We start from the raw sequence: 13007 nt of genomic DNA on the forward strand, positions 1-13007 counted from the left end.
GAATGGAAAAAAAAAATAATAATAATAAAAAAAAATTGTATTGTGTTGACTTGCATTTGACAACTTAATGAATTTCTCGCCCACTCTTAATGTAATGACATTTTCAAGTAATTCATCAGCATAAATCATTTTTTGAGCGCCAAGTGGCGCCCTCTAACGTTCGGCAGCGGCAGTTTAACCCTAATACGTGCGATATTCGTGCGGACGCTTTATGAGAAAAGTTTTCTCGAAAGAGTGAAAAAATGGCTACTACGTGAGCAGCAGAAAAAATGGAAGAAGAGCGAAAGAAGAGAACAGCGAGGGCAACTCACACATCCAGACACACACACACACATGTCATAAATGTCTGGCAACGCTGGCCAGGCTGAAACATATTTTTTGACAATGTGCAAGTTTTCCGCTCATGGAATATGCTGAACGGAAAAAACTTTTATTTTTATGTGCGACGTCCCAAAGCATCAGCAACAACAACAACATCGACAACATCCAACTCAAACAATCTGGCATCACATCGAGTGCACAGAGTTGCCCCCTTTCAGGAAGTTTGTGTAGATTTTATTTGTAATTTGCTTTTATGCTTTATCGCTCGCTTGATTTTTATTATGATTATTATCGTGGGAATTACACAGCAAGTTTTAGGTCCTTATATCAGCTTTTCCGTCTTGCCTTCTTTATATTTTATCATGTTGTTTTTTGCTTTTTTTTTTGTTTGTTGTTTTTTTTTGTGCCCTCGGGGAGACTTCAAAGATTATATTCGAGTGTTGTTTGTGTGTGAAAATTTCTAGTGATTTATTGGGTCAGCCGTTGGATTTGTTGATGCTTGTTGTTGTTGTTGCTGATGTTGTTGTTGCTGTTGTTGTTTCTGTTATGTTTGATGTGCCTTTGATGGCTTAAGCCTGGCAGCTTGTTTGTTGATAAGCTGCAAAAGTCAATTGATTGGCTGCGCTGTTTGTAGCTTAGTTTCGATAAGGCGAACCAAAGCGTAGCAAAGTCAAAAGGATACTCAAATAAATTTCTTACAACTAAAACTCACGCACAAATTAATTAAATACAGATGAAAAGGCAATCAACTTACCTAAAAAGAGAAGAGAGAGTAAAGAAAGTGATTTTAGTAAAATATAATATTGATTAATTTAAAAATATGTATGATTAATATATTGTATAAATATATATTAAAGCAAAGAATTCAATTTTTGTAAATAATATAGGAGCTATGCTTAGCACATACCCTGTAATCAGTGGATGTTGAGCCTGCTATATAAACACACTAATATATACCATGTACTAAACTCTCAAATATTTAACTAATATAGATCGATATTCAACTGTTTCTCAGCTGCTCAGCTACATAGATATTATATTTATTAACAGCATACAATATTTATAATATTATTCTCATTTAAATATCTTAATATAATATAAAATATAAATATATTTTTAAGCTTAGATGAGATCGCAAGCCGAGACGTTTGTGGCACCAAATATCAAGTGAAGACTTTCGCAATTCACTTCGAATCGAAAGACAACAACACCATTATTTCGAACTGTTATAAAGATTCTGTTTGTCTATTGAAGAAAAAGAGAACATAGTTAGAGGGAAGAGAGAATGCTAGAAATAAATAAATAAATATATACCGTGGACGCAATTGTTGTTGTCAGCATTGGTGTTGTTGCTGTTGTAACATCTACTGTTACTGTCGTTAGAGGATCTGTTGTTACTGTTGTGGGAGCAACTGTTGTTACGGTTGTAGGAGCAACGGTTGTAGGTGCAACAGTTGTAGGAGCAACAGTTGTGGGAGCAACTGTTGTAGGAGCAACAGTTGTGGGAGCAACTGTTGTAGGAGCAACAGTTGTGGGAGCAACTGTTGTAGGAGCAACAGTTGTGGGAGCAACTGTTGTAGGAGCAACTGTTGTAGGAGCAACTGTTGTAGGAGCAACTGTTGTAGGAGCAACAGTCGTAGGAGCAACTGTTGTAGGAGCAATTGTTGTAGGAGCAACTGTTGTAGGAGCAACCGTTGTTACTGTCGTAGGAGCAACAGTCGTAGGAGCAACTGTTGTAGGAGCAACTGTTGTAGGAGCAACCGTTGTTACTGTCGTAGGAGCAACAGTCGTAGGAGCAACTGTTGTAGGAGCAACTGTTGTAGGAGCAACTGTTTCAGGAGCAACTGTTGTAGGAGCAACTGTTGTAGCAGCAACTGTTGTAGGAGCAACTGTTGTAGGAGCAACTGTTGTAGCAGCAACTGTTGTAGGAGCAACTGTTGTAGGAGCAATCGTTGTAGGAGCAACTGTTGTAGGAGCAACTGTTGTAGGAGCAATTGTTGGAGGAGCAATTGTTGTTACGGTCGTTGGAGCAACGGTTGTTGGTGGATCAGTTGCGTCTGTTGCAGTTGTAGGAGCAGCCGTCATAACGGTCGCCTGAGCGATAACTGCAAAAGTCTCTCCAGGCGCTGCTGCTCTACTAGCTGCTACTGCCGTGCCATCCGTACCATCAGTAAATTGGTCAGCCAATAGCGACATGCCCTGTATTACACGATGTAGCCGAAACATGCTCATTCCTATATCCCGATATAAATCGGCGCCGTTCGTAGTGCTCTGAACGATGAAACAGGCGATGAGGTAGAAACGTATAGCGTACATGTTAAGGCGCTGACAACTCCGAAACTGTATGAAGTCCAGAAGACCCGCATGCCTTTTATGTTCGCCTAGAACAAAAGCTGCGACTAACGGTTAACATAACAGAGAACCGAGTCGAGCATAGTTTGGTTTGATCGCAATGCTATAAGTCGTCTTGGAACGTGTTTCTCCAAGTTAATTAATAGAGCTTATTGATTTTTTACTCCCTCTCGAGTGCATATCAGCTAAAAACGTGCTAGAGGTTCTGTTGGTCTTTTATATAATTGCATGAGATCATTCTTAAAGAATTAATAACACTTTCATATTGCATAATTTAGTGAGTGAAGTGCAAGAAGTGAGCAAAACAAATATTTATTGTAGTAATTCTAATTTTTTTATTTTATTTTCCAGTTAACTATCTCTGAATATCACACAAAGCTTTATCCACTTTCCGGAACTGATGTACCTTGATATTGCGAATCGATTTCTCTGATAGGCATCTCTCAGTTCTCCGAACAACTCAATTTTGCATTTAGCAGTTGCTTTTGTTGTTGTTGATGTTGTTGTTGGCGCATAAAGAGCCTAAAAATCCGATTTCAGCCATGATGCTAGTGGGATGTGGGCGAAATAACCACTAAAACCACAAAAGGCTCAAAACCGTAAGTAAAACAAAAACAAACTTCTACAGAGCAGACGGACAGACAACGTGAACGTTGTTTAGCACTGGCCAAAAGTGGTTCCAGTTCGACGGAAGCACAGTGTGTGAAAGGCAAATGTGTAGAATATGTGTGTGTCTATGTGTGTGTGTGTGTGTGTGTGTGTGTGTGTGTGTGTGTGTGTGTGTGTGTGTGTGTGTGTGTGTGTGTGTGTTTAGCATGCAAAAAGCACAACCAGCAAAGTGGAAGCAGACGAGCTGCTGTTGCACCGAAGGTTGCCACACACAAAAGGGGCCACTAAAGACCTGCACGTGTATTTACATGTGTGCACAGATGTATGTATGTATGTGTGTGTGTGTGTGTGTGTGTGTGTGTGTCTGTGTGTGTGTGTCTGTGTGTATTTAACAGGAAAGTCAAGCACTTGTGATATGCACAGCACAAAATCCAAATTTAATGACCAAGTAAAATAGACACCAAAGTCGAAGCGAAGAGGCAGCAAGTGCCCTGCCTCGCCCCGCCTGCTCTCTTCCGCTCACTCTGTGTCGATGTGTGTGTGTGTATGTGCATGTTTGAGGCGTGGCACTAATGTTAGTTGAATGTTTGCGTTTGGCTCGACATACGCTTTGTTATCAGCATGCGTCCTCTCATCGTGCCTGCCTTGCCTTTGCTTTTGCCTTTACTTTTTTTTTTTTTGCTTTCTTGTATTTTTTTTTTTTTTTTTGCAATTGGATATGCCTTTTTGTGCCTCACGGCTCTGTTAATGTTGACAATGCGCTGCCAAGGACATGGCACGATTCGGCTGCACAGCGAAGTGAGTGCGGAGGAAATGGAGATGAAGGGCCGGCCTCACCCCCTCGCCTCCTCGCCTGCATCGCTGCCTAACTGGGCTGCTGTCCATGTTGATGGAGTGTTGTCATGGCGCATCGTTAACTTAGCAACTAAGTTGAACACACACACACAGACACACGCACACACATACGTGCACACATGCACATATAATAAAGAGGGAAAAGGGAAACCGTGTGGCCGTTGGCAAAAGCTAAACGACATTGACATCGACATCTCGACATCGCCATCGACATCTCTCGACATGGACATGCAACATCATCAGCATCCACATTCACAATGGAGGGCAACTTTTGCAGATGCCCCCTCCTTCCACACCTCTCCCTCGTAAGCCCTCTGGCTCACATTATGGCAAATTATGACATTGACAATGCCCTGGCAATTTCACCTGGCCATAACGTGTCCTGGCTCAGCCGTCACCTCGGCCTGCCCCGCACCTTGGCAGAGGTGTCACATTTCTTAACATGACCCCGTTGCCAGGCGTCATTTTGCATGCAATTTGTTGCGGCATGCCACACAAACACACACACACACACACACACACACAGACACACACACACACACACACACACACACAGACACACATCTAAATAAATATTTCATGAATACACTCCAAACGAGCTCGACACAAAAATAAAACGAAAACAAAACTTGAGCGCTACCAAACTTAAAGCCGAAACGGAAGTTTCCACAGAAGTTCAAGATTTGTATCCACAGGCATTAGCAAATTAAAAAGTTTACTTTCCGAGAAAGAACACAAACGAATTTCTTGATTTACCAAACAACAAGGAGCTTAACTTGTCTTGAAGTAGGTTGTATACTCTCTTACAGCTTGATTATATGATTACTGAATACTGATATATGATTACTGAATAACTGAAAATCGGAATGATTTGATATGAAAAATCTGCAGAATATAATATAATATATTATGGGACCAAACTTAATGTATACAGTCAAAATATATTTCGTGTTTCTGAAAGACTCTGATCTTTATCTTAGCTTAAAAATTCCTTAAGTTCCAAAAATCTTTATAAGCATTCTCAGGCATTAGCAAATTAAAATGTTTACTTTCCGAGAAAGAACACAAACGAATTTCTTGATTTACTAAGCAATAAGGAGCTTAACTTGTCTTGAAATAGGTTTTATACTCTCTTACAGCTTGATTATATGATTACTGAATACTGATATATGATTACTGAATAACTGAAAATCGGAATGATTTGATATGAAAAATCTGGAGAATATAATATAATATATTATGGGACCAAACATAATGTATATAGTCAAATTATATTTCGTGTTCCTGAAAGACTCTGATCTTTATCCTAGCTTAAAAATTCCTTAAGTTCCAAAAATCTTTATAAGCATTCTCAGGCATTAGCAAATTAAAAAGTTTTTTTTTTTTTCAAAGAAAAATACACGCGACTTCTTGACTTAGCGAAGAATGAAGAGCTCAAGTCGTATTGAAGTAAGCTAAGTATATAAGAATTTTGATTATTAGAGAGAACCAGTAAAGATTTTTCTTTAATTTTTTCTTTTTTATTTTTATTTTTTTAATAACAATTACTAACAAATATTTTTTTTTTTATTGAGCGAAATATTTCAGATGTGAAGCTTTGAATGCCCGATTCTTAATTATAGAGCAAAAATTACTTAGAATATGCATAAATAAAAAAAATATACAAAATATGTAGTATATAAATAGAATTAAATATATGAATATTTAAACATAAATAATAAATTCATAAGACTCTATGTCACAAAGGCTGTATGAAAAATAAAATGAAAAATTTACGAATTTGCTCTTAAAAAGGGAAACAAATATGCATTTGCATATGCATATTTGCATAAATAAATATAACAAATGAACAAAAAGAAAAAAAAAAAGAAAACAAATATATATATACATGATAAAATCTACATCAAATATCTAAATCGAATCTTCAGCTTCACACTAAAATTTGCTTCAAATTTCAGCTCGACGCCCAACTCTGGCGTTATCAGTTCTTGACTCAAGTGTAAACACATAAAATCAACTGTTTATGCAGTCAAATCTATCAGATCTAGAGTAAGGCACAAACTCATATATACTATAGATAGACTAAAAATGTTACGCTCTCTTGTTGGCTCGTTCGCTCGTTCGCTGGTTCGCTCCGGTAAGTGTGCACGAGGCAAAGTGCAAAACAAAACAAACAACAAAAAAGTGTTGCATACTTAGCAGCGTCGTCTCAGCCACTTGTCCTTGCTGTCGTTTTCGCTGCTGCAGCTCTGAAGCATGTTGCATGCTTCATGCTGTTCTTGTTGCTGCTGTAGCTGCTGTTAAATTCGAGCACAACTAAAATAAATGCCATAAAACGAAAACAAAGCCCAAGTAAAATTCGCTGTAAAATAAAAAGCAAAAGATTTGCGCACAACTTTTTGTTTTGCGGGCCACGTTTTCTAGTTTTGTTTCCATTTCGCCTTTTTGTTTTGCATTACAAATGAACTTTTTGTTGTTGTTTTATTTACTCGTTGTTGTTTGTTCTTCCTCTTCTTCTTCTTTTTTTTTTTTTTTTTTAGTATTACGTGCGAGCATTTGAACATTTCAACATTTTCATTGCGCCCAGCCTGATGAAATTTATGTGCATATATTTTATATTTTTATTATTTTTTGTTTTATGCTCCTGGGGCGGTTCATTCATGCGTTCCGGGTCGAGATTCACAGTGTTCGCATCGCTCCGCCTTGTTGCAGCAGCAGCCAACATCAGCAGCAGCAGTTGATTTTCGTGATTCATGCATAATTACGGCTATAGTGAGTGCCTTTATATATATGCATAGAACGTTGATATATGTATATGTATGTGTGTAGGCACACGCCCGACTGACTGGCATATAAATCAACGACCAAACAACAATCAAATGTCCGCCGGATTGTCCAAATGTTTGAAATGATTGTCATGCTGCGGTTGCAACACAACTTGAGCCCCTATATACATATATATATCCCAACATACAAATGTCCTCTGAATGCCGGATTATACGTTGTATACGTTCCGTCAACAAATGCATTTCATTTGTATATTTATGTAATTCCATTTCCATTTGAAATGCAACAAAATACGAGCACATCATATAAGCTCTTTTAAGCTCAACTTTATGAATTTCATACTTATATCTGTACATATATAGTGAATGCTTTTTTTTTGTTCTGTAAAACAAATTACGCTTATAAAGTCCATTTTAGTTTTAAAGAAATTTTTGTTTTATAGAGCAAAAATTTCTGCCAAAAAATATTTTAACTTTAAGACTATCTTATAGTATAGGCTTAACAAAGATTTTTGGAATTAAGTAAAATTATATTTTAACTCAATTCGAAGCACAATTGGAACTCTCAGCTGAAAAAGTCATTTCTCTGTATTATGAAACAAACAATAGAATTTTACTCTACTGCAGATTTATTATCTGCCTTTCCTTCTCTCATTCGCTAGCTCTCTCGCTCCTTCTTCAACTCTTATCTACATCCTACAAATCTAATGTCAGAACATAATGTTTTAACTATTTCATTCAACTAGACAGGCGTTTAGAGCAATTTCGAGTATGTTCTTTAATTCCATTAGGAAAGTTTCAGCCCACTTTACAGGACATTTTAACGCATTTGTGTACGTGTGTAGGCGGGGTGGCAGACACCCAGTGCACACAAAGTTTTGGCATTAAAAGCGCGTTCTATTCAATGGAGAGAGCTGCCCCCGTCGCCCTCTCCAGAATGTTAATGCTTAAAGTGAATGCGGTCAAAATTCAATTAAAATCAAATGTGTGCTAGAGCTATTGTTGCGCTAACTTTATGTCCGAAGTTTTTTGGCTGGGCGCGGTCAATTGAAAGCAATTAAAAGTGGGCGGCTCTCTCTCTCTCTGTCTTAATCCAGAAATTGTGACAGAAACCTAAATCGTTTTCAAGTGAAAACTGTGCTTAGGATTAGGCCAATAGCTGTGTGTGACTGGGCGTGGCCCCTAAGCAGCTCAAGTGCTTAGCACAAGAACTTTAAATTTGAGCTACGTTGTTGTGGATTTTCGACTGCAAAGTCACGTGGCTGAGTCAGTCTAAAGCAGCAGTAAAAATTTCGTGTTATTATTATTACAGCTTTCGTTGTTGTTTTTGCTGCTGCTTAATCTGCTGCTGCTGCTGCTGCCGTTTCTTCTTCCTCTTCTTCTTGTTATAGTTTCACTACCTTTTGTTATTGTTTTCATATGTGCCAAGATTCTGCAGCAGCGCGAAATTCATTTTTATTGCATACTTTTTTGGGGCGGACTTACAAAATGGCTGCCAATGCACACAAAATGGCCGCCCGGCTAACAAAGCATTTGCAGCAGCATATACAATTGGGGCGTGGTAGCATTGGGCTGTGTGGGTGTGTGGCCGTGCCTTTAAAAAGATCTATATCGTATGGGAAGTACGAGTAATTAATAGCTGCACAAAAGTGCCTATGCAAACACACACACACACACAGAGACGCACACACGTACACAAACACAGATTATTGGGCGCCTTATTGCTATTGTAGTTGGGCGCTGTAATTAAAAGATTAATTTTTAATGTGCGCTTAGTGGAAAACGAAGCTAGAGATTGAGCATTTGCCGCTGGCGCATATAAATAGAAAGGATTTTAGCAGCTACCACACACACATACAAACATGCACACATACACAGCTACTCACACATACACACATTGTAATTTATGCTCCATTTCGGCCCACTGTTTCTTTTTTTTTATCAAAGTGCAATTTTATGAGCCCATTTTTTGTGTGCTCAGCTCTCCCACTCTCTCTCTCTCTCTCTTGCTCACTCTAGCTAATATTTTAAATAGGTCTATCTCGCTTGCAGCCTTTGCTCTCTTTCTTGCCAGTTTTGTTTGTTTTGTGTTAAATTTTTTATTATTACGCGAGAGATTTCCGTTTCGGCCAGCCTTTTTTCGACTCTTCCTTTTTATATATATTTTTTTGTTTCCTTTGCGTTCCTTTATTTCTGATTTTTCGCTTTTGCTTGCAGCTGAAAATTAAATGTGCACACCTGTAAATTTTTAATGCACTTTGGCATAAGCTTATTTCATACACATTTTTGTTGCTCCCACTTGATTAAAAAGGTAGTTCATTTAATATTTAACAAGCTGCAACAAATACACTTTGAAAAAATACTTATATTTGTGCAAACTCAAACGCGTTGATGCGCACTGCGATGAACAAGTTATTATTATAAATAATTGGTATGAATTTTATTATTTTTTAATTGATTTGCGCTTATCGCTTGAGCCAATTAGATGACAGAAAAGCATTAAAAATTTACTAAAGAAAAAAATGTGATTTATAATTAAACTAAATAGCTTTTTGTTTTGGCTGATAAATTATTGACAAGCCGAACTCAGATATATATTTTTATAATATATATATTAAAATATTAAAAAGGTCTAATTTGTTTGTCTAATTTGTGTATCAATATAATTTATAGAAAAATATTCAAGTCGATTTTATTGCAAAATTTACTATAAGAGATTTTGTCGGTATTTGTTGATGAAATATTATCATAAAACTAGCTGGCCCGGCAAACGTTGCATTGCCCTCTATATTATTTCTAGGTAAAAAATTGTTGAAAGCTATGTTGTTCAGGCTGGGATACACTGATAAATTTATTAATCGGATTTTCATTCAAGCACCTTGTTGTAAACGACATTCTTCGTTTTTTGGTCGGGTGCAAGAACAAATAATGCGGATCGTTTGCCAACACGTGAGCATGCCACGTACAATTGACCATGAGAAAAACACGCATTTTCTAGATTGAGGCCACAAATAGTCAAAGATTGGCCCTGTGACTTGTTGATCGTCATGGCGAAGGCAAGACGAAGCGGGAATTGAATTCGTTTAAATTCAAAGGGCATATCTGTTGAGCTCATCGGAATCCTAGGAATAAGAACTTCCTCATCTTTAAATTTTCCTTTGAGTATCAACGCGTGAATCACATTGCTCATCAGTTTTCTTATCACCAAACGCGTTCCATTGCACAGTTTTGGTTGGTTTAAATTTCTAAGCATGCAAATCATGGAGAATTGCTCTTTTCATAGCTGTGTTCATTTCTTGACGCCGGTCAAGTTGTTCTTCCATATTGCCCATGAAGTATATTTGCAAGAATTTTTGCTGTGCATCTTCAATAGGTTGCAATGATCCAATGCGATGGCAAATCTGGCCTTGAATCTTTAAATTCAAAGCCATAGTTATAGTTATATTTACAAACACTATTTACAGAAATCTAACAAACTACATTATTCAAAATTTTTTTTGGCAGTCATAGAAAATAAAATTTTTAACGTAAATTACCTTAAATATCCGTCTCCAATATTTTCCGCCCCAAATTATGTCATTTGGAAACAGGCATTGTATTTTTGAGTGTTCGCTAGAAAATGTCGTGATTCTAGTGTTTCGCCATAAAGCAGGGAACGCAATGGCTATGGTGACCGCTAATGGCAATGTCACTTTACCACTAAGGCAGCACAAACCGGGCGTTTCACCAGCAAACTTCAATGCGCCACAATGCTAGCAAACAACGTCCATTGGACCAATGCAAACTAAACGATTCAAGCTGTAATCAATGGTGCAATCATATCGAAACGCTGCTCGATTCAAATCAATCCTTGAACCATTTCTTATTGCCATTTCACGGGCTGCCTCTCTTTGAGAAGCACGAATTAGGGCCCTTCTTCCCTGGGTACTAACGCGGAGCCTTTCTCGGGCGATTTCTCGCTCTTCGTCAGATAATTGACTCGCGCTATTCCGTTGCCTAATTGCATTATGGGTCCGCCGGGAAAGATTAGATCTTCTAGGACGCGGCATTTTTATTAATAGTAATACTGCCCTCGCACAAAACCATATAAAACAATCGAGAAATATAAATATAAATAATTTACACAAATTTATGTTTGAGACAAACAAATACCTGAACTTTCGAGATATTTAGCTTTTGTAAAAGTCCAAAAATACAATTTTTAATAATTAACTTTTTTTTTTTTTAATTTCGAATTTTGAATTTTGAATTTTTTATTTATTTTTGATTGTTAGGTTTTAATCTTTTGATTTTTTTTTTAATTTTTGCAGATTTTTGATTTGAAATATTTATAAAGTTTAAAAGTCCGAAAATATAAAAAGCCAAAAATACACTTTTTAATAATTACCTTTTTTTTTTAATTTCGAATTTTTAATTTTTTATTTATTTTTTGAACAGTCAGGTTTTAATCTTTTGATTTTTTGCAGATTTTTGATTTGAAATATTTTTCCTTTTGATTTGAAAATTTTTTTTTTTTTTTTTTTTTTTTTTTTTTTGAATAGTCAGGTCTGCTCGAGGTCAGGAGACCGTAGACTGACTGACTACATTTGTTTATTTACTTCTACACTATTGTCAAAACTGTCACTGTTACCAAGCCTACTGGGTATAAAAAAAATTTGAACATTTGGGGAAAAAACCGCGTTTTTCAAGTATTCGGCAAATTTTTTCAGTATTTTTAAGACCCTATACTAAACTCGTTGCGGAGACAAATCCAACAAATCAAAAACCATGAAAATTGGTTCAGCCCAAATCAAGTTATAAGCAGTCTTCACTTTTACACAACTTTCTTTTATATATATAGATAAATAGATTAAATTAAATATGTATATATTAAATATTATCATGATAAAAAAATAATAAAAAAATATATATATAAAATTAAATAATAAATTATATTAAGATATAAAACAAACGATCTCATTTAAAAGTTATATTAAATTATATACCAAATTAATATTTATTAAATGCATTTCTTTTTCAGACTCTACCCATAACAGATTTTCTGCAGCTAAAAATATACTTTTAGCATATCAACAATAAAGAAACTTTTTCAATTTAGCTAAAATGTTCAGCTTAACCAACTATAGACGTCCCCGCCCCCAGCACCAGCAGCACTTATGCACTCTCGCACCACTCACTCGGCAGCACTTCTAGTTTGTTAATCGTTATTTTCTCGACGTTTCTCTGTCGCTTATCTATTTGTTCGTTCGCCTGCCAGACACGCTTTATCCTTATTCATGTCAACAGCCGCTCTCATCTGTGCGTGCACTATCATTAATATTTAAAAGAGCTAAAAGTAGCCAACACTCTTTCTTTCTGTTTACCAAAAAATGTACAAAGACAAAGCGCGCATAATTAGCAACAATACAAAAACAAATAGAAAACGACAACAACAACAACAACAATAGCTAAGCGAAACTGGGCAGCCAATTAGTGAGCTAAAGAGGGCGTGCCCAAAAAAAAAAAAAAAAAAACACAGATAGGGAGAGCGAGAAAGAGTGTGCAGTCAAAATAAAGCATACAAAAAAATAGAACGTCGCTCAACCAAATAAACTTGACAAATTACACGCTCCGTTTGCCATGCACCAAAAACGATATATATAGATATATATGTACATACATATATAGCAGCTAAGCCACTTTCCGAAGCTAACCGAAATGCAAAATGAGATAGACGTTTGTAATGTGATACAGCAGCAATCACAATTAACAATAAAGCGGCCAAAAGACAACTGCAATAGCCTGCAGCCAGTGACACGGGGTAATGTGGTGTCAGTAGTGTAAGCCAATTGTCAGAGGGTTACAAAAAGTAGCTGTTGTTATTGTTGTAGCTTAGTTAACCAAGCATACAAAAACAACAAATATTTGTTCGTCATGTAGATGGATAGCTGGCTGTTCTACTACCACAACTGCCTGAACTAATAACCGCAAAAGTCTAAAACTTGATTAAACTGCGGTTAATGAGGCACTCTATGTGCTCAACGATCAACATCTTGCCTAATCATGGCTCAGCTCATGCTGGCATATCAGCTAACATCGCGCCAT

At 36.7% G+C, this 13007-nt stretch overlaps 2 protein-coding genes across 22 annotated transcripts in view; both read right to left on the reverse strand.

The window, feature by feature from the left end:
* Positions 1 to 13007, reverse strand: part of sm (heterogeneous nuclear ribonucleoprotein L) — a 215972-nt gene that overhangs the window by 105656 nt on the left and 97309 nt on the right. The window lies entirely within an intron of this gene.
* LOC149268761 (uncharacterized) lies at positions 1321 to 5617 on the reverse strand. Its single transcript, XM_089470408.1, has 2 exons — positions 1636 to 5617; positions 1321 to 1566 (listed from the first exon to the last, which is right to left on the reverse strand). The coding sequence occupies exons 1-2, from the start codon at positions 2635 to 2637 to the stop codon at positions 1444 to 1446; spliced, it is 1125 nt and encodes a 374-aa protein (XP_089326534.1). The 5' UTR covers positions 2638 to 5617; the 3' UTR covers positions 1321 to 1443.

The sequence above is a fragment of the Drosophila arizonae genome, chromosome 5, assembly GCF_054131065.1.
Source record: "Drosophila arizonae isolate 15081-1271.41 chromosome 5, UAZ_ARI_1.0, whole genome shotgun sequence".
Taxonomy (NCBI): domain Eukaryota; kingdom Metazoa; phylum Arthropoda; class Insecta; order Diptera; family Drosophilidae; genus Drosophila; species Drosophila arizonae.